This window comes from Caloenas nicobarica, chromosome 8 (assembly GCF_036013445.1).
Source record: "Caloenas nicobarica isolate bCalNic1 chromosome 8, bCalNic1.hap1, whole genome shotgun sequence".
NCBI lineage: Eukaryota > Metazoa > Chordata > Aves > Columbiformes > Columbidae > Caloenas > Caloenas nicobarica.
In genome coordinates this window covers 2,419,594-2,439,585 of record NC_088252.1, presented here as the reverse complement: position 1 = coordinate 2,439,585, position 19,992 = coordinate 2,419,594, and the positions used below count along the sequence as shown (strand labels likewise).

At 60.4% G+C, this 19,992-nt stretch overlaps 1 protein-coding gene across 1 annotated transcript in view; it reads left to right on the top strand.

The window, feature by feature from the left end:
* Nucleotides 1–19,992, top strand: part of LOC135991267 (diacylglycerol kinase gamma-like) — a 29,837-nt gene that overhangs the window by 8,117 nt on the left and 1,728 nt on the right. Inside the window, exons 3-24 of the mRNA XM_065639702.1 lie at nucleotides 1,519–1,595; nucleotides 2,714–2,879; nucleotides 3,552–3,791; nucleotides 5,169–5,339; nucleotides 5,674–5,723; nucleotides 6,331–6,405; nucleotides 6,509–6,628; nucleotides 7,674–7,791; nucleotides 7,962–8,050; nucleotides 8,488–8,604; nucleotides 8,723–8,821; nucleotides 8,952–9,065; nucleotides 9,142–9,215; nucleotides 9,330–9,404; nucleotides 9,495–9,580; nucleotides 9,792–9,881; nucleotides 10,772–10,932; nucleotides 13,361–13,425; nucleotides 14,806–14,896; nucleotides 17,485–17,686; nucleotides 19,594–19,714; nucleotides 19,803–19,863. Coding sequence (XP_065495774.1) covers nucleotides 1,519–1,595; nucleotides 2,714–2,879; nucleotides 3,552–3,791; nucleotides 5,169–5,339; nucleotides 5,674–5,723; nucleotides 6,331–6,405; nucleotides 6,509–6,628; nucleotides 7,674–7,791; nucleotides 7,962–8,050; nucleotides 8,488–8,604; nucleotides 8,723–8,821; nucleotides 8,952–9,065; nucleotides 9,142–9,215; nucleotides 9,330–9,404; nucleotides 9,495–9,580; nucleotides 9,792–9,881; nucleotides 10,772–10,932; nucleotides 13,361–13,425; nucleotides 14,806–14,896; nucleotides 17,485–17,686; nucleotides 19,594–19,714; nucleotides 19,803–19,863 — 2,462 coding nt within the window. The remainder of the gene's footprint in view (nucleotides 1–1,518; nucleotides 1,596–2,713; nucleotides 2,880–3,551; nucleotides 3,792–5,168; nucleotides 5,340–5,673; nucleotides 5,724–6,330; nucleotides 6,406–6,508; nucleotides 6,629–7,673; nucleotides 7,792–7,961; nucleotides 8,051–8,487; nucleotides 8,605–8,722; nucleotides 8,822–8,951; nucleotides 9,066–9,141; nucleotides 9,216–9,329; nucleotides 9,405–9,494; nucleotides 9,581–9,791; nucleotides 9,882–10,771; nucleotides 10,933–13,360; nucleotides 13,426–14,805; nucleotides 14,897–17,484; nucleotides 17,687–19,593; nucleotides 19,715–19,802; nucleotides 19,864–19,992) is intronic.

The window sequence follows — 19,992 nt, the reverse complement described above, 5'->3', positions numbered from 1 at the left end:
GCAGGTCAGAGATCAGAAGGTCTCCCCTCAGCTCCTGTTCTCCAGCTGAACCCCCAGCTCCCTCAGCCGCTCCCATCACACTTGTGCTCCAGCCCCTCACCAGCTCCGTTCCCTTCTCTCAACTCGCTCCAGCACCTCAAGGCCTTTCTTGGCGTGAGGGGCCCAGAACTGCCCCCAGGGTTCGCGGTTTGGCCTCCCCAGTGCCCAGCACAGGACGGTCACTGCCCTGGGCCTGCTGGCCACACCAGTGCTGGTACCAGCCAGGACGCTGGTGGCCTCTTGGCCACCTGGGCACACGCTGGCTCATGTTCAGCCGCTGGCACCAACACCCCCAGGTCCTTTTTCTCCAGGCACTTTCCAGCCGCTTTTCCCTGAGCCTGGAGCGTTCATGGGGTTGTTGTGACCCAAGTGCAGGACCCGGCACTTGGCCTTGTTGAACCTCAGACAATTGGCCTCAGCCCACCGATCCAGCCGGTGCAGATCCCTCTGTACGGCCTTCCCACCCTCCAGCAGATCAACACTCCCATCCAATTCGGTGTCGTCTGCAAACTTACTAAGGGTGCACTCGATCTCCTCGTCCAGATCATTGATGAAGAGACTAAACAGAACTGGCCCCAATACTGAGCCCTGGGGACACCACTCGTGATGGGGGTGGATTTGACTCCGTTCACCACAACTCTTTGGGCCCGGCTCTCCAGCCAGTTCTTTATCCATTGCAGATACGCCATCCAGACCATGAGCTGCAGCTTCTCCTGGAGAATGCTGTGGGATACGGTGTCAAAGGCTTTGCTGAAGTCTACATTGCCCTCAGAGCAGCCGGCACTGGGACTGTTCCAGAGAATCACAGATGGTTTGGGTTGAAGGGACCTTCCCAGCCCCCCCAGTGCCCCCCCTGCCATGAGCAGGGACATCTGCACCAGCTCAGGTTGCTCAGAGCCCCGTCCAGCCTGGCCTGGGATGTCTCCAGGGATGGTTCATCCACCACCTCTCTGGCCAACCTGGGCCAGGCTCTCACCACCCTCAGGGCCAACAATTCCTTCCTCACGTCCAGCCAGTCTCCCTCCTTTAGTTTAAAACCATTGCCCCTTGTCCCAGTACAACAGGCCCTGCTCAAAAGTCTGTCCCCAGCTTTCTTATGGGCCCTTTTTAAGTCCAGAAAGGCTGCAATAAGGTCTCCCCCGAGCTTCTCTTCTCCAGCTGAACACCCCGACTCTCTCAGGCTTTCCTTGCCCAGCACCGCAGCTTTGCTCTGGCTCTGCATTTATTTTCCTATAGGGAGGAGGAGGAGGAGGAGGAACCATCCCTGCCTGCCGGCTTTACATCTATGCCCTGCCCAGCGCACCATGCCCCTCTAAACAGGAGGGGGAAAGCAGGGCATGGGTGGCCTCTTCCCAGAAATGGAGGGGACCAGTCGTTGTATATCCAGCAGATAAACTCATCTCCACCGTCCTGCTGGTGGGCTAATGGCGGAGGGGGCTCAGCAGTGCCCTGCTCAGTGCGATACCTTTGTCTCCCCAGACTCCACCAAGAAGCTGAAGGATGTCCTGGAGGAGTTCCACGGGGACGGCGTCCTCTCGAGGTACAACCCCGAACAGGTATGGCCCTGTCCCCTCCAGCCTCCCCCCATACTGCTGGCAGCTTCTGCCTCCCCCAGGACTCCCCCAACCCGGCTCCCACAATTAGAAGCAGGTGGGAGAAGGCAGGTCTGTCTGTCTGTCCCATAGCTGTGCTCCCGGGACTGGGAAAGATGTCCCCACAGCTGGGGAGCCGAGTCCCCCGTGCCGTTCCGGGCGCCAGCCTTGCCGTGCATGATCCCACCCCATCCCAGCTGCAGGCTGCCTTGCTGAGAGTGTTTTGGGGCATCTCCTTGCCAGGCAGAAGCTGGGAGGGATTTTCTCCCTCTTACCAAAGCAAATGATTTTGCTGTTGCCAGTGCGGGGACAGGGGACAGCTCTGTGCCTTCTCGCTCTTGCCAGGGGAGGATAGGGTTGTTTTTTCCAAGCAGTGCTTTCAGAGAGACCTATTAGTGTGCCAGCAGGACAGAGCCTTTCACAGGGGCTGTAATCACTACAAATGAGGTGAAATGCGAAAAAATCAGTGGGCTAAAGGCGGTGAGGAGGGGCAGCAAATCTACCCCACTATTCAAGGGCACCACAGGACCCTTGGTCTAGCTGGGGTCGCAAAAGCCATCGGGAAAGCAATGTCCCAACGTGATGGGGATGCCCAGCGGAGAAGGAGGAGGCGAGGAGACCACGGAGGACAATAGTCCCCGGGGGCTGGGGGTGGGCTGGAGGGTCCTGCTGCTCCATGCCCTGCCGCAGGGGAGCAGGAGGCATCCAGAGCACAGCCCGTTCCACCCCTCTGCCTCCAGTGCCTTCAGCCTCCTTTGGCTGTGCCAGAAGCTCTGTATTTAGTTCCTCTATCATCTGCCAGGAGCTGAGCACCCAGCTCCATCAGAGCCTCCTGTCCCCGCCAGTGCCATGCCACCATGTCCCTGCTGCTGCCCTGGCTCCTGCCCCGGCTACCGCTGCTCCATCCCTCTCCCGACACCCTGGCGCGGGGGGTTTCTGGCCTCTGGGTCCGTTTAGGTGATATCCCACCACTGGGATTTGGGAAGCTGGTGGTTTTGGCGGGGGACAACTCTGCAGCTGATAAGGGGGAGGCGCAGAACCCCCTCCCTGGGCACCTCCATCACCCTCTGTCCCCTTCCCAGCCCATCGACTACGAGGGCTTTCGCCTCTTCATGAAGACCTACCTGGAGGCGGACGTGCCCGAAGAGCTTTGCCAACACCTCTTCACCTCCTTCAAGCGGAAGATATGCCAAGCCTCCCCCGAGACCCAGCGCCAGAGCCCCGGCGTCCCGCAGCTCCACGCCCGCGGTGAGCCAGCCCTGTCCCTGCCACCCAGCCAGGCACCGTCTGGCACCGCAGCGCCTTGGGCTCACTCCCACACCACCCCACGGGGACCAAGGTTGTGGGGTGGCACCCACAGTGGGTGGCATCAGGGTCAGCACACAGCCCAGGTCTGTCCCGTCTGATGGATGGGCTGCCAGGGACCCTGTGCAGCTCTGGAGAGGAGAGGGCTTTCCCTGAGGCAGGGGACCCGTGAGGTGCCATTGCACTGATTCCTCCCTTTCCTCCACGCGTTCAGAGCCAAAGTCACTCCATGCCGGCGTCTCCATCCTGACTGAGGTGCCCTGTGCCTACCTGTCACAGGTGTGGGCGGCCACTGAGCGCGTGGTACAAGCCGGAGCAGGGGACGTGTGCCGCGCACCCACCCTCTGCTTTCCCAGCCACCCCCGGGGGCTTCCTGGAGACATCCCAGGCCAGGCTGGATGGGGGTCTGAGCAACCTGAGCTGGTGAAGATGTCCCTGCGCATGGCAGGGGTTGGACTAGATGAGCTTTGAAAGTCCTTTCAACCCAAACCCTTCTGTGATTCTGTGATCCCAGGGCATGCAGGCGACACCCAGGCAGGGTTCCTGGAAGAAGGGGCTTGCTGGGCACAGGAGCCCTGGTGTCACATTGCCCATGGGCGTGTGTCTGCTTTGCAGGGATCAATGGGAAAACACTCCTGAGTGCCCTGGGACGACACACTCCTGAGCCCAAGAGCTGCCCCAGCAGAGCAGCTGAGCCGCAGCCGGCGTCCCTCACCCCGGCATCCATCCCCAATGCCTCCCCAAGCTGGTCCAGGTCGTCCTCCCAGAAGTCCACCACCGGCACCCCTTCTGCTCACAACTCCTCGGGCTCTTCCAAGATCTCCTCCGGATCCCTGCTCAGCCCTCAGTCACCAGGTGAGCTTGGCTGGGGCTCCCCAGGGGACACAGGAGTGACAAGCTCTCTAGGGTTTCCGACGCTGTGGGGCCATCCCTTGCCCTGGCAGTGCAACTGCTCAGGTCCCTGGTACGGTGGTGGTGACCTTCCAAACTCAGCGGGTTTCTGGTGTCTTGACACCTTCGCTTTGCAAACCGAAGCCACTGATGCTGTCCCACAGAGCCCCTACCAGTCAACATCTTAATTACCTGGCAGCAGCTCCAAGCGGCGCGGGGCTGGAGCAGGGACTCACGGCTGCCTCCAGTCCCGCTCCTGCCAGGAGCGGCCATCTGCTGCCGGCACGGGCAGCCACCAGCGTGGGTGTCCTGGCACACTGGCGAGCCGTCCCGCTGCCGGCCGAGCTTCTCGCTCCTTCTGGCTGGGTGCTTGTCCCCAGGAGGTCACATCCCTGGGAGGGCACGTCCCCGTTGGTTCCCACTGCTCATCCCACCCGCATCCGCAGTGCTGCAGGTGCTGCCGTCTGCGTCCTGGGGACTGGCTGGCAGTGCCCAGCCCTGCTCCTGTGGTGTCCCCCAGCCCTGTGTCCCCTTTCTGTGCCCAGCCCTGCTCCTGCGGTGTCCCCCAGCCCTGTGCCCCCTTTCTGTGCCCAGCCCTGCTCCTGCAGTGTCCCCCAGCCCTGTGTCCCCTTTCTGTGCCCAGCCCTGCTCCTGCAGTGTCCCCCAGCCCTGTGTCCCCTTCCCGTGCCCAGCCCCACTCCTGCAGTGTCCCCCAGCCGTGTGTCCCCTTCCCATGCCCAGCCCCGCTCCTGCAGTGTCCCCCAGCCCTGTGTCCCCTTCCCGTGCCCAGCCCTGCTCCTGCAGTGTCCCCCAGCCCTGTGCCCCCTTTCTGTGCCCAGCCCTGCTCCTGCAGTGTCCCCCAGCCCTGTGTCCCCTTCCCGTGCCCAGCCCCACTCCTGCAGTGTCCCCCAGCCATGTGTCCCCTTCCCATGCCCAGCCCCGCTCCTGCAGTGTCCCCCAGCCGTGTGTCCCCTTCCCATGCCCAGCCCCGCTCCTGCAGTATCCCCCAGCCCTGTGTCCCCTTTCTGTGCCCAGCCCTGCTCCTGCAGTGTCCCCCAGCCCTGTGTCCCCTTCCTGTGCCCAGCCCCGCTCCTGCTGTATCCCCCAGCCCTGTGTCCCCTTTCTGTGCCCAGCCCTGCTCCTGCAGTGTCCCCCAGCCCTGTGTCCCCTTCCTGTGCCCAGCCCTGCTCCTGCTGTATCCCCCCAGCCTCACATGCTCTGTACCTTGCCTGCCCTGAATGGGTCCCTGTCCCCAGGCTCACACGCTGCCAGCCCTGTGTCCTGGCTGGGGACAGCTCTTGCCCCTCCGTGCATGGCTGCCACCCCCCTCCCCGCCCGCAGGCACAAGGACAGTGGAGAAGAGGTTGCCCTTCAGCCTGCGGAAGAGCCACAGCTCGCTGAAAGCTGCCCCGCCACCGCCCCCCACCCCGCTGGCCCAGGTGGTCCATCTGAAGGACATCGTCTGCTACCTGTCCCTGCTGGAGAGGGGACGGGCAGAGGACAAGCTGGAGTGTAAGTGGCACCCTTGGGCCATTGGCTGCCGGTCACGTCGCGTGGAGGGGGGGACTAGCGGCCTCAGGTATTGCCTGGGGGTTTATCCGGGGAGGGGTGCGGGGCTGGACACTCCTGCTCACTTTTTAATGCTGAAAGGTTAAAACCACTTGGGAAAAGTGCTCAGCATTGCCCCTCTGCTCCTGCCTGCCAGAACCCATGTCCCAGGGGGGCTGGGGCTTTGCTCAGGTCACGTCTTGCAGGGCTGAGCTGGCACAACACTGCTCCTGCCCCCCAGCCCCGGCAGCCCCAGCGCTGGTCTCTGACCCGCAGCCGCCTTCTCTTCTCCCTCCAGTTATGTTTCGCCTCTACGATACCGATGGAAATGGCCTCCTGGACAGCTCGGTAAGCCTTTGCTCGGGAGAGAAAGTGGAGAGGTCGGGCAGAGAGACGCAGGGTCCTGTCAGGATGCCCGCGCCCTCAGGGAGGTGCTGCGGGCTAAATGGGGCGGTGGGGAGGGAGGAGGAAGGCAGCAGCATTTGCTGGGACTGTGGAGCTGCAGGATCAGCAAGCCCTGCAGCATCCAGCAGCAGCTCCAGAAAGTCCACCCACCAGTCGTTGTAGCTCCACATCAGATCACGGTGTTTCAGAAAAGGAAAAATCGTGCACAGCACCCCCCCCCGCCTGCCCTGGGGTGTTTTCTCTTTGTCCTTTGGGTATATCTCCCTTGCAACCTGTTGCAAACCAAAACTTGTTTTATCAGAGTGTTTTTTTCCTAGGGAAAACGCAATGCTGATTTTCTGGCAGATTTTCAGAGGAGAAAGCAGCACGCAGCACCCACCGACAAGCGGGGTGTTGCTGTCCCCCCGTGTGGGGGTGGGTCTGGGGCAGCCTTGGGTGTATGGGGACACAGAGCTGAGACATCCCTGGTTGGGGTGTGTGAGGCTGGACACGCCGCTGGCACCCAAAGCTGTCCCTGAGCACCTGGTGCCGTTGTCTTTTCTGCGCTCAGGAGCTGGATCGGATCATCAACCAGATGGTGCATGTGGCTGAGTACCTGGAATGGGACTCCACCGAGCTGAAACCCGTGAGTGCCGGGGCTGGGGCAGCCAGGGGGGCACAGGGGCTCTTGGATGGAGAAAGATTCCTGGGCGGCATCACCGTGTCATCACGGCTCCTCCCTCCTCCAGATCTTGAAGGCGATGATGGAGGAGATCGACTATGACCACGATGGGACCGTGACGCTGGAGGAGTGGATCCGGGGCGGCATGACCACCATCCCCTTGCTGGTCCTGCTGGGGATGGAGACGGTGAGCACCCGCGTGGAGACCTGGTTTGGTCTCATCCAGCTGCGCTGCCTGCCCCCGGGAGAGCGCCTGGGGCTGGCGGGAGGGGAGGGCAGCAATGTAGGATGGTGATGGAAGATGGGGATGGAGGGTGTGCAGGGACCATGGGAGGGCACCCTACCCCCAGCAAAGGGCTGCACACCCGTCCGACACCAGCCCTGAGCTCCCTGGCCCCTGCAGACATCCCCCCTCCACCTCTGCTGACCAGCCTTGCCCCCACACATCTCCACAAGCCCCGTTTGAACTGTGGTCATTGCCTGTGACCGTGCCCAGACAGACTGGGCTCACTCCTTGGGATTGTAGCACACTCTGGTTCTATGAATATTTAATCCAAAAATAAGATGAGCATCTAAAATGCCACCTCCTCTCCTGGGAAGAGCTTCAAAGAGCAGAAGTGGGGAGGGTTGGGATCCCACCTTGTTTGCCTGTGTTGCTTTTTTTTCATCCTTTTGGGCTTTATTTCATCGAGGTGCATCCCTGGCCATTGGCTGATAGTCTGCAGGGAAAAATCCGGGTTTTTGCTCCCCGGTGCCCATCCTGGTGTTTGGTCCTCAGAGCAGGGTGCGGGGGGGCTGGCGTTCTGGCAGGAAGATTGAAGAAAACAGGGAGTTTTCAGTGGCCTCAGCAAAGCACTAATGCCTGGACCCAGATGCAAGAGGCTTGCTTGGGTCACTCTGTGGTGACGGTGGCCCGGCCCCATCTGTGGAGTCACCTCCTTCCTGTCAAACACCGGCAGAGCGTCCCCATGTCCGGGCTGTGCCGAGGGGCTGTGGGGAGCCAGAGCTGGGTGCCAGGAGCTGGACATGCCTGGGGACCGGGGGCCGTGGTGGCAGAGGTGCTTGAGGGACACTGGGGAGCAGGAGGAGCCTGTGGTCCTGCTGGGAGCCAGCTCCTACAGCCACGCTGGGGGCTTTTACGGGCTGAAAAGCTGAAAAAAGTGGCAAGCTGAGCAGGCTGGGAGCCCTGGTGGAGAAGCGACCCCCCAGCCCTCCCCTCTCCTACCCCGCAGAATGTGAAGGATGACGGGCAGCACGCCTGGAGGCTGAAGCACTTCAAGAAACCTGCCTACTGCAACTTCTGCCGCACCATGCTGCTCGGGGTGCGCAAGCAGGGCCTCTGCTGCTCCTGTGAGTCACAGACCTTCGCCAGACTCTCACACCCCCTGCCCCGCAGCTCCCAGCCCTTCCCAGCATCCCGGGGAGGGGGGACTGGTCACCATCGGTGCCTGGGGTGAGTGGGGAGGGGGCAGCACCTGTGCCAAGGGGGTGATGCTCACCACCTGCTTCTCTCCCACCAGTCTGCAAGTACACCGTCCATGAGAGGTGTGTGTCCAAAGATATCGCCTCCTGCATCAGCACCTATGTGAAATCCAAGAGAAACATGAGTGTGAGTAGGCAGGCGGCATGTTTCCCATGGAGCCACCCCAGAGGCAGCGCTGCTGGCAGCAGCTGCCCCTTCCATCTCGTGCACTGCTCCCCCATGGTTTTTTCCCCTGGGATTTGCCCCTTGGGTCCTGAGCAGCAGCTCGCGGGCATTCCCAGCATCCAGATCCTGGCAGGACGGCACCTGTCCCCAGCCCCCGGGGACCCACAGGAGCCCCAGCCCTGAGGTTTGCCGCAGCTCCGGGTGAGGGGGACAAGGGTGTCCCTGGTGTGCTGCAGGGAGGGCAGGTGGCTGTGGGAGGGGCTGGTTTGGATCAGTCAGCATCCCTGCATGACAGGCCACCCTCCGAAATCACAAATCACGGCAGCAGCCCTTAGGGGAGAGGAGATGCCTGCGGGTCAGCGGGTGCTGTGCCCACAGTGCCCCCCCATGCCTTGCAGGTGATGCAGCACACCTGGATCGAGGGCAATTCCCCCGTCAAATGTGACAGGTGCCACAAGAGCATCAAGTGCTACCAGGGCATCACTGGCCTGCACTGCGTCTGGTGCCAAGTCACCGTGAGTACCCGGGCATGGCGGGGCCGGGGTGCGCCCCGCACGGCCAGCCCCGGGGGAGCAGGGCTGACAAATGGCCTGGTGTCCCCTGCCCGACATCTCGTCCTCCTGCCCACTCCAGCTCCACAACAAATGTGCCTCCCACGTGAAGCCGGAGTGCGACGGGGGCCCGCTGCGGGACCACATCTTGCTGCCTTCCTACATCTGTCCCATCGTCCTGGTAAGTGTCCTGTTCTTCCTGCCGGGCAGCGAGGGCCAGATGGGGCATCACCACGGCCAACCTGCCTCCCCCCGCTGCCGCTGCCACCTGCCCGGGGCAGCGGGTGCATCCACACCTCTGTTCCCCAAAGGACAGGCAGTCCCACTGCCGGAGATCAGAGAGCGACTCCCCCGCCAGCACCAGCCCCGAGGACAACCAGGCCTTCAAGTTCAACTCCACCACGGTGGATGGGCAAGGTCTGCAGGTAGGGTCCCGTGCCGGGCTGCCGTGCCCAGCCCCGCAGCGGCCAGGCATTTGCAGCCATGCTTTCTGCCCTCCAGATCAGCCCCCGGCCTGGGACGCATCCCCTCCTGGTGCTTGTGAACCCCAAGAGCGGAGGACGGCAAGGGGAGCGGTAGGTGGGGTCCTGCCCGGGGAGAGCATCGTCCCCCCGAGGTCGGGGCTGCCCCGGCACCTCTCCTGGGAGGGACTCACCCCCGCAGCATCCCTCACTCCTCTCGCTCCCCAGAGTGCTTCGGAAATTTCACTACCTGCTCAACCCACGCCAAGTGTACAACCTGGACCGCGGCGGGCCCGCGCCGGGGTATGGAGATGCTGTGGCTGATCCTCTGCCCCCTCCCACCGGCCCCTGCTCTCCCCCACGTCACCCCTTGTCTCTCCTGGCTTTCTCCAGGCTGAGCTTCTTTCGGGACACCCCGGATTTCCGCATCCTGGCCTGCGGAGGGGACGGCACGGTGGGCTGGATCCTGGACTGCATAGGTGAGGGAGGAGTGGTCACGCTTCCGCAGAGCATCATGCACCCGCGTCCTTGGCAATCTGCTGTGGGGTCCCGATATTCCCCAGGGAGAGCAGGGTCAATAACATCACCCTCAGGGTCCTCCCGCCTGGAGTGCCAGCTGAGGAGGGACATGGAGAGAAGCAGGCAATGAGCCCTTGCAGCCCCAAACCTTTCTTTACTGTTGCATTACAGACAAAGCCAACTTGGTGAAGCACCCGCCGGTGGCTGTCCTGCCCCTGGGAACGGGCAACGACCTGGCCCGGTGCCTGCGCTGGGGAGGAGGTGAGGCCAGGCGAGCATCGCCCGGGGCAGCCAGCCCGTGGGGACCAGCAGATGCAGCTGGATGGGTGCTGTTCTGGGGGAGGGAGGGTTCCCAGGACGAGGGACAGGGCTACATCTCAGCCCTGGTGCCTCCTGATGGGGCCTCTAACCCCTTCCAGCTCTGGGGTCCTCAGCACAGGACACACATGGACCTGCTGGAGAGGGGCCAGAGGAGCCACAGGAGTGATCCAAGGCTGGAACAGCTCTGCTGGGAGGACAGCCTGAGAGAGCTGGGTGTTCAGCTGGAGATGAGAAGCTCCGGGGAGACCTTGTTGTGGCCTTTCTGTACTTAAAAGGGGCCCATAAGAAAGATGGGGACAGACTTTTGAGCAGGGCCTGTTGTGATAGGACAAGGGATGATGGTTTTAAATTAAAGGAGGGGAAATTCAGGCTGGACATGAGGAAGGAATTGTTGGCCCTGAGGGTGGTGAGAGCCTGGCCCAGGTTGGCCAGAGAGATGGTGGATGAACCATCCCTGGAGACATCCCAGGCCAGGCTGGACGGGGCTCTGAGCAACCTGAGCTGGTGCAGATGTCCCTGCCCATGGCAGGTGTGGCACTGGGGGAGCTGGGAATGTCTCTTCAGCCCAAACTATTCTATGATTCCAAAAAAGCAGCCACTGCTTTCTAAACCCCCATCAGCCAGGTCCTGCCCACAACCTGTTACACCTGGGAGAGCTGTGCCATTAGCTGACATCCCTGCCACTGCTGCAAGGACAAGCCTGGCATCTCGCTGGCGACCCTGGGCTGTGCCAGCTGCTCAGCACCCAACTGCCTCCATTGCCACGTGACATGACTGCGCTCCTCTTCCTCCTTCATCCTTCTCAGACGCTCACCTACTTCTCCTTACAGGCTATGAAGGAGGCAACCTGATGAAGGTCCTGAAAGACATTGAGCACAGCACAGAGGTGATGCTGGACCGCTGGCAGATAGACGTTGTTCCCAGTGACAGAGAGGCCAATGGAGACCCTGTCCCATCCACAATCATCAACAACTACTTCTCCATTGGGGTGGTGAGTACTGCAGGACAGGGACAGGTCCTGGGAACAGCCTAGAGCGCGGCACACACAGCGCAGGGCTAGTAGAGTCATAGAATCACAGAATCATTTTGGTTGGAAAAACCCGTCACGCTCATCAAGCCCAACCATAACCCACTCCTGGCACTGCCCCATGTCCCTGAGAACCTCATCTCCGTCTGTCCAACCCCTCCAGGGATGGTGACTCCAGCACTGCCCTGGGCAGCCTGTTCCAATGCCCCATAGCCCTTTGGGGAAGAAATTGTTCCCAATACCCAATTTAAACCTTCCTTGGCGCAACTTGATGCCGTTGAGTAACCGGTACCCAGAGCGTGCCGTGCCCACCGGGGCCACAGAGGGAAGAGCTGGGAAGCCAGCGGAGCGCAGGAGCTGTGGCCTGAGTCTGCAGCGCCGCCGCAGCTCCAGCCCACCCGCGGCAGGGGATTCCTGCGGACGTTTCCCACTCAGCCGCTGGGAAATGCCTTGGCTGCTGTGAAGCTGCTGGAGCGATCCAGCCTGGCGGGTGCACTCCAGGGGTGCCAGCCCCTCCTGGTTCCCCCCCATCTCCTCCTAGAGTCAGCTTTAGCCCTCTGCTGAGCCAGCCCTGAGTTAATTCCCAGGAGCAGGGGCTGGTTCCTTGTGACGTTTCTCAGAGATGATAAAAGCCTTCTAAATGTTTAGTGAAAATCGACATTTGAGCTTGAGTCTCCCAAGCCAGGGACTCTCGCTCCCTGCTCTTACTTGCTCATATTCCCAACCTCCCTCCATCTCTTGGCATCGTTTTTCTGGGTTTATTGTAATTTGTAATGGCAGCACTTAAATGCATAAACAGGCATGGAATCTGTCTCTTCCCAGCTGGGAATATTGCAACAACAACTTTGTGAGGACCTTAAACAGGGATCAGGGAAGTCTGGGGTCCCAGGGACGCATTGAGATCTGCTGGACACACTGTCTAAAGCCTTTGCCGAGATGGCACCCATTGGCAAAGCCCCTCTTTGGTACTTGGACCTGCCTTCCCCCAGGTTTTCCTAACGCAGGGAAGTTAGGGAGCCTGGGAGGATGGCAGCCCCGTGCCATAGGGGCTTTCCCCAGCACCAAGGGTCGATCCTGGCAGCAGCAGGTCTTTGGGAGAATGGCAAAGTGGAAAGCACTTCTCTACCTGGGGGCTTGCAGCATAGAGTCATACAACAGAACCATAAAATAGTTTGGGTTGGAAGGGACCTTAAAGATCATCTAGTCCCACCCCCTGCCATGAGCAGGGACATCTGCACCAGCTCAGGTTGCTCAGAGCCCCGTCCAGCCTGGCCTGGGATGTCTCCAGGGATGGTTCATCCACCACTTCTCTGGCCAACCTGGGCCAGGCTCTCACCACCCTCAGGGGCAAAAGTTTCTTCTTCATGTCTGGCCTGAATCTCCCCTCTTTCAGTTTAAAACCATCACCCCTTGTCCTGTCACTCCATGCCCCACTAAAAAGTCTGTCCCCATCTTTTTAATTGGCCCCTTTTAAGTACAGAAGGGCCGCAATAAGGTCTCCTCAGAGCCTTCTGTTCTCCAGGCTGAACTCCCCAACTCTCTCTGCCTGTCCTCATAGCAAAGGTGCATCAGCCCTCAGATCATTTTCATGGCCTCCTCTGGACTTGCTCCAACAGGTCCATGTCTCCCTTACTTTGAGGGCTCCAGAGCTGCAGGCAGCACTGCAGGTGGGGTCTCACCAGAATCCCCCTGCCCTGGCCTGCTGGCCACGCTGCTGGTGACACAGCCCAGGACACAGGTGGTTTCTGGCCTGTGAGCGCATGTTGCCAGCTCTCGTTGAGCTTCTCATCAACCAACACTCCCAAGTCCTTCTCCTTGGGGCCGCTCTCAACCCATCCTCTGCCCAGCCTGGGTTTGTGTTTGGGATTGCCCACCCACGGCTGGGGCCTGCAGTCCCACCACGGCATGCTTCTAGTTTCACATCAGCTCCTGCTAACGCCAGGGGATGTCACCGCGGGTGGCATTTGGTGACAGCTTCCCAGTCAGGCTCAACCAACCTCCCACCCCACATGGGAGAGGTTGTGATGAGGTTCAGGAGAGCTGCCCCCCTGCCAGGGAGCTGTCGGGGTGCAGGGTGTCCCCAGATCCCCACTGTGGCCCTTCCTCCTTCCCCCAGCATCACCTCCACAGAGCCCCTGCGATGAGGGAAGGAGGCCAAGTGCACTAATTACGTCTCACTTAATGAGCCCATTCAATGCTTTGTAAGCAGCCTGGCTGAGGGTGGCTCCATCACCTCGGCGTGGTCCCTGTGCTGTGCCCCTGTCCTCCAGGGGCTGGCAGCGGGGGCCAAGACCTGAGCCCCCATATCCTGGCACATGTCCTTGGGGCACAGAGGGGAGGTTTCTATGTCCCCGCTGTGTCACTGACATCTCCACTCTCCCTCTCCTTGCAGGACGCCTCCATCGCCCACCGCTTCCACGTCATGCGAGAAAAGCACCCCGAGAAATTCAACAGCAGGTGAGGGCTGCTTGTGGTCACCCCAAAAGCTGGGTGCAGGGGGGGACGTCCTGCTGCCACCATGCACCGCGCCAAGGGGACGTGCTGGACCCTGCTCCTCTGCCCCTGGGACAGCCCCGAGGAGGTGGCCTGGTGTTCAGCCAGCCTTAGGGGACAGGCAGGGGACACGCAGGGCATGGCCGGGGGCAGGGGCCAGGCAGAGCGGCGCTCTGGGTGCTCCTTCAGGCCGCAGGCAGCATGGCAGGCTGCTCGTACTTGGCCACGCACCCAATTACATTCTATAATCAGCGCAGAATGCCGGGACGGGCAGGAGCAGGCAGGGCAGCGAGGGCAGGGCAGGCAGCAGGTCGCAGCTCGCTCCTGCTGTGCTCAGGGCGTGTGGAAATGGCGTGACAGCAGCAGGAGCCGTGGCTTGCGACCCCTCGTCCCCATGTTCAGCAAAACCCCCTAGAAAAACCCCAGATGGACCCAAGTGTCCAGCACTGCTCTGGAAACTCAGCTCCCCTCGGCTCGCAGCTCCCCCTGGAAGGGCAGCACAGCGGCGGGTGCAGGGGATGAGCAGCAGTCACGGGCCTGGCTACTGGGAGGGTGCGAGGCAGGGTGCTGAGCTGACATCCCCTCCCTGGGGTCCCCCGTTCCTGGCAGCCCCATCGAGAGGTGATAGCCCATGCTGAGCTCTGCACCTCATTCTGTGCTGAGGGACCTCCCGTGCCGCATCCTTCCCCTCGTGGAGTGTCAGAGCCACCCGAGCCACCCCTGTCCCAGGGCTGTGACACTGGCGGGCACCCCACATGATGGCTCGTGTCTCCACCGACGGCTCGTGTCGCCATCGCAATCTGGAATATTGTGTCCAGTTCGGGGCCCCCCAGTTCCAGAAGGACAGGGAACTGCTGGAGAGAGTCCAGCGCAGCCACGAAGATGCCGAAGGGAGCGGAGCATCTCCCGTGTGAGGAAAGGCTGAGGAGCTGGGGCTCTGGAGCTGGAGAAGAGGAGACTGAGAGGTGACCTCATTCATGGTGATCAATATGGAAAGGGGGAGTGTCAGGAGGATGGAGCCAGGCTCTTCTGGGTGACAACCAGTGATAGGACAAGGGGCAGTGGGTGCAAACTGGAACACAGGAGGTTCTGCTTAAAGATGAGAAGAAACTTCTTCCCGGTGAGGGTGCCAGAGCCTGGCCCAGGCTGCCCAGGGAGGCTGTGGAGTCTCCTTCTCTGCAGACATTCCAGCCCGCCTGGACACCTTCCTGTGTAACCTCACCTGGGTGTTCCTGCTCCGGCGGGGGATTGCACTGGATGAGCTGATGAGGTCCCTTCCAGTCCCTGACATTCTGTGGTTCTGTGTAATCCCAAGCGGGATGCTAACGCAGCTCTGTGCCCCAGGATGAAGAACAAACTGTGGTACTTCGAATTTGGGACATCGGAGACCTTTGCGGCCACCTGCAAGAAGCTCCATGACTACGTGGAGGTGGAGGTGGGTTTCCTGGGATGGTCCCTGGCTCCAGGCTTGGCACAAAGGCTTTTTGGGACATGTCACCCATGGGTCATTCAGACAGGGCTTTTGGCTGTTCGGGCAGAGGGTGCCAGGGCAGCATTGACCCCTCGCGGCGGGCGCAGGAAGCGGTGGCTGGCAGAACCTGCTCTTGCTGCAAAGCCGGCCAGCTGCAGGCAGAAGAATAGCCCTGTATTTTTCCCCCTTTCCAGCTGTATTCAAGAGCGTGCCTGGAATATTCTCTCTGTAAACTCCACGGCTGCTCCCAGCCCTTGTTGGATGACATGGAAACAGCCTTTAATTAGAGTGGGGAGGAAGGCCCATGGTTGCTAAGAGCACTGTCATTTCTCTGCTGGTGCTGGGGGGTTTGGGACTTTGCTGTAAACTTCCACCTCTCCTTATCGCTTGATAAAGGAGCCTTTGATAACTGAGGCTGGAGGGTGAAGGGAAAAAAACAGTGCTTGCTGCAAAGGGCCAGCGTGCGTTGGATCAGGAGGTGGGCACAGGGTGGCAGGCAGAGAGCACGGACAAAGTCCGTGTCTGCAGGGTCAGATGCTGCCAGAGATGGGTGCGAGTCGCCACGCCGGCAGGAAAGCGTTAATCCCGCAGTATTTGAAGTTGAAAGCGCCAGCCTGTCCTCCCTCCGGCTCCCAGGCAACTGTCAGCCTTGCAGAGAAATGGCAGGTTTGTTTTGGAAATTGGCACTCATTCCCCTCCAGCTCCTGGAAATGAATTTGCTTTTTTTCCCCCAGCTGCAAATTTCTAACTTCCAGCAGCGCTGCCAGCACGCCGTCAGCTGCCCCTGCTCAAAGAGCCCATTGTAGCTCGCTGGCTCGCTCAGGGAGGAGGGGGAGAAATCAGTCCCTGCACCAGTGTGCGTGGGCAACCGTGGTCCTGCCTGCCCCGTGTGCCCCCATGGGAACCAGCTCCTGCAGCATCTCCTGAAATCCCGCAGCCCAGGCAGCCACCGCGCTCCCGTCCCACCGTGACTGGGTCAGCACCCGCTGCCTTGCAGTCTGGCGGGGGAGATGCAAGAGGCAGGGGAGATGCAGCAGGCAGGAACGATGCCTGCGGTCGGGGCCGATGCTCAGCTTGGCCGGGCATGGGATGTGTGGTCCATCCCACAAAAGAATCAGAGCCCTCTCACTTGGTACCCGCTGCTCAGACTGTTAGGGTCTTTCCTCCTCCTGCAAATCATAATATATTTAAAATGTATTGAGAAATAAGGGATTTACATCCTTCACAAGCCTTGGAGAGGCAGCTCTTCACTCCCAAATGAGAAGATTCCTGCCTTTTGCTTTCAACACAAGGCTGAAAATACAATCTTGGAGCATCAGGGGAGGCAGAGCAGATCTGAACATAAGAGACATTTGCTCATACGTGTGGCTGGTATGCTCAGGGCAATAAAATAAGCTCAAGACCTTCCCTCTTTGCTAGAGGAGAACAACTGAAATCAAAGCAGCACCAGGGGTTCATCGGCACATTTGCGTTCCTCTTGGCAAAGCAAGAGAGGGCAGAAATGCCATCGCACCCCTGAAAGGCAAGGAAAAAGATGTGCTGGTATTTGCCGAAACATAGCGTGGCAGATAGAGAGCAGATGCGGAAAGGAACGTCCGAATGCTCTAGAGAAAACCCATTCCAATGGGTTTTGGGTTTGAATGGGTTGAAGCGGTATCTAGAAAGAGAATCCAGCCTTGTCTGGGTAGCGTGAGAGGGAGAAGACCTCAAGTTAAGAAATGCATTTCCATGGCTGCTGCTTCCAGTCCTGTGGGAAAGCCACAGGCAAGAGATATTTTACCTTTTACAGGGAATTTTCGGCAGGAACCATCCCGCTCTACAGCAGCAAAGCCCAGGATACAAGTTCTGTGTGCTGGCTTGTGGTTTTCTCTCCCAAAACTGACATTTTTTCCTCTGACAACTTTCCTGTCATTTCCTTCCAGCCTCATTTCCAAATTGTAGTTGAAGACAAACTATTTCGAGTTAGGTTGTGGGCAGGTTTTGGAGTTTTTTGGAGTCAATTTGAACAAGGGGAGGTGGGGAAGCACGTGCTGGAGGTACGTGGCTGGAGGTCGCTCTGGGGCCGAGGCGGGATTGCATCCTCTTCAGGGTCACAGCACTGAGCCCGGTGAGGTTTTATGCGCTCTCACAGGAAATTTGTTTTTCAAAACTGCCATCTCAGACGTGTAGCAAAATCCATATTGCGACAGTGGGGAAAGCAGCACAAGGAGCAGAATCATAGAATCATCTTGGTCGGAAGAGAAAGGGGAGGTGCTGGTTGGCAGCCCTAGAAAAGCAAAGTCAGGAGGGGTGGGTATTTATTTGCACTGCCAGCCTTAGGGTGCCTGTGCCACCCCGGGGCAGGTTTGCTCAGGGGACCGGCCACGCCACGCGGGGGGCTCCTTCGGCCGGCAGAGGAGGATGGGCACACAGTGCTGGGCACACGGTGCTGGGCACACAATGATGGGCACACAGTGACAGGCACACAGTGCTGGGAACACGGTGGTGGGCACCCCAGCACTGGGCAGCAGCTGCCCCTGCCCACTGCCTGACACTGCCCGTGTGCCCGGCAGTGCGACGGGACCCTGCTCGACCTGAGCAACGCGTCCCTGGAGGGCATCGCCGTCCTCAACATCCCCAGCATGTACGGCGGCTCCAACCTCTGGGGCGAGACAAAGAAGCAGCGTGGTTACAACCGCCTGGGCAAGAAAGCGCCGGAGAAGCTGCCCGCCACGGTGGTCACCGACGCCAAGGAGCTCAAGTTCTGCGTGCAGGGTGAGCAGGGTTTGGCGGGGGGCAGTGGGATTTGCATGGGGAGGTGACAGCTCGGGGGGTGCCTGGATGGTGCCCGCGGGGCTGGCAGCGCTGGGTGCTGCTGCCGCAGAGGAGGAGCTGGAAGCAAAGCTGCAGAGCTGGCACCGATGGCATTTGGGAGCTTCCTCCCCCACTCCCCACAGGGCTGCCAGCCTGGCGGGGGGGTCGGGAACAGCAGGACACCCGTGCTGTGCTCCAGCCATCACCTCGCACCCAATGCTGTGGCCACCAGCACTGTCCCCACAGAATCACAGAATGTCAGGGGCTGGAAGGGACCTCGCAAGCTCATCCAGTGCAATCCCCCCGCCGGAGCAGGAACACCCAGATGAGGTTACACAGGAAGGTGTCCAGGCGGGTTGGAATGTCTGCAGAGAAGGAGACTCCACAGCCTCCCTGGGCAGCCTGGGCCAGGCTCTGGCACCCTCACCGGGAACAAGTTTCTTCTCATCTTTAAGTGGAACCTCCTGTGTTCCAGTTTGCACCCATTGCCCCTTGTCCTATCACTGGTTGTCACCCAGACGAGCCTGGCTCCATCCTCCTGACACTGCCCCTTTCCATATTGATCCCCATGAATGAGGTCACCCCTCAGTCTCCTCTTCTCCAGCTCCAGAGCCCCAGCTCCTCAGCCTTTCCTCACACGGGAGATGCTCCACTCCCTTCAGCATCTTCGTGGCTTGGGCATGGGCAGGGTGCCGGCAGCCTAAAGTGCTGGTGGGGCTCCCCAGCAGAGAGCAAGGCATTGGAAAACGGGTAGTAAAATAGGCCAAAGTGCCTGGGTTTTCCACCTCCCGCAGCCTGGGGCTGGAGTGGGAAACAGCCGCCGTGCCACCGGCCATCCCAGGCTGTCACCAGCTGTCCCTCCCCAGGTGAGACCATGGGGACAGGCAGCAGGGAGCGGGGCAGAAGAAAAGCCAGTTCCAAAGGTGGCAGGAGGTCGTGGGGTCTGTCCCCTGGGCACATCTCCACTTGTGCGTGGGTGAGGGGGCTTCTCTGGTGGCGGTTTCCACCAGGGTGAGAGAGGACCCCAAAAAGAGTGACAGATGGAGCGAGGTGTGCTGGCGCTCGGAGCCTTTGCAGGTGGCCCAGAAGAGCAGGAGGAGCTGGCAAAAGGGGTCATGTCCTGGGATTTGAGGAGATCCTTCCCGGGGAGGGTTTCCCCCATGCATCCCAGCTCCCAGGTGCCACAGGGAGAGGTTCTGCCACTGTTTCATGCAACACTGCAAACAAGTGGCCAAAGGGCTGGTGAGGATCTGAGCTGCCGCTCTGCAGGCACGTAGCACCGGGCAGTTTTGGACCAGGAGTATTTTTGCTTCAGGGAATTTGAACAGTGGTGTTGGGCAGTGTCCGAGCACTGGGGACAACAGGACATGTCCCCATGGCGCCAGCAGCCTCGCTGCCCTGCGGGACACCCAGCAGCCCCAGTGTGCTGGCCCTGATGTTTTGGATGCTGGTGGAAGGCAGAGGATCCCCAGGGATGGGGAGACCAATTCGGATCCCTCTCTCTTGCCTGGAGAAAAGGAGTCTGAGGAGAGACCTCACTCTCTACAACTACTTGAAAGGAGGCTGTAGCATGGAGGGTGTTGGTCTGTTCTCCCAAGTAACGGGCGACAGGACGAGAGGAAATGTCCTCAAGTTGCGCCAGGGGAGGTTGAGGTTGGATCTGGGGAACAATTTCTTCCCCAAAGGGCTGTGGGGCATTGGAACAGGCTGCCCAGGGCAGTGCTGGAGTCACCATCCCTGGAGGGGTTGGACAGATGGACATGAGGTTCTCAGGGACATGGGGCAGTGCCAGGGCTGGGTTATGGTTGGACTCGATGAGCTTGAGGGGCTTTTCCAACCAAAATTATAATTCTATGATTCTCTTGCAGACCTCAGTGACCAGCTCCTGGAGGTGGTGGGACTGGAGGGTGCAATGGAGATGGGGCAGATCTACACAGGGCTGAAGAGCGCTGGGAAGAGACTGGCACAGTGTTCATCTGTCACCATCAGGTATTGTCCCCGTCCTGGCTGAGTGCCTGACCGATGGCCGAAGCCGGTGTCTGTGTCACCCTGCGCCCCCTCTCTTTGTGCCTTGCAGGACTTCCAAGCTGCTGCCCATGCAGGTGGACGGGGAGCCCTGGATGCAGCCGGCCTGCACCGTGAGTCCCCAGGGAGGGGACAGCTCTGCAGCGGGGCGGGCAGGGGCCGTGGGGACAGGGACACGCTCATATTTTGTCGGGCGGGTGGGTGCAGCAGCATCCTTTCTGGGGGGGCTGCAGTGGGGTCCC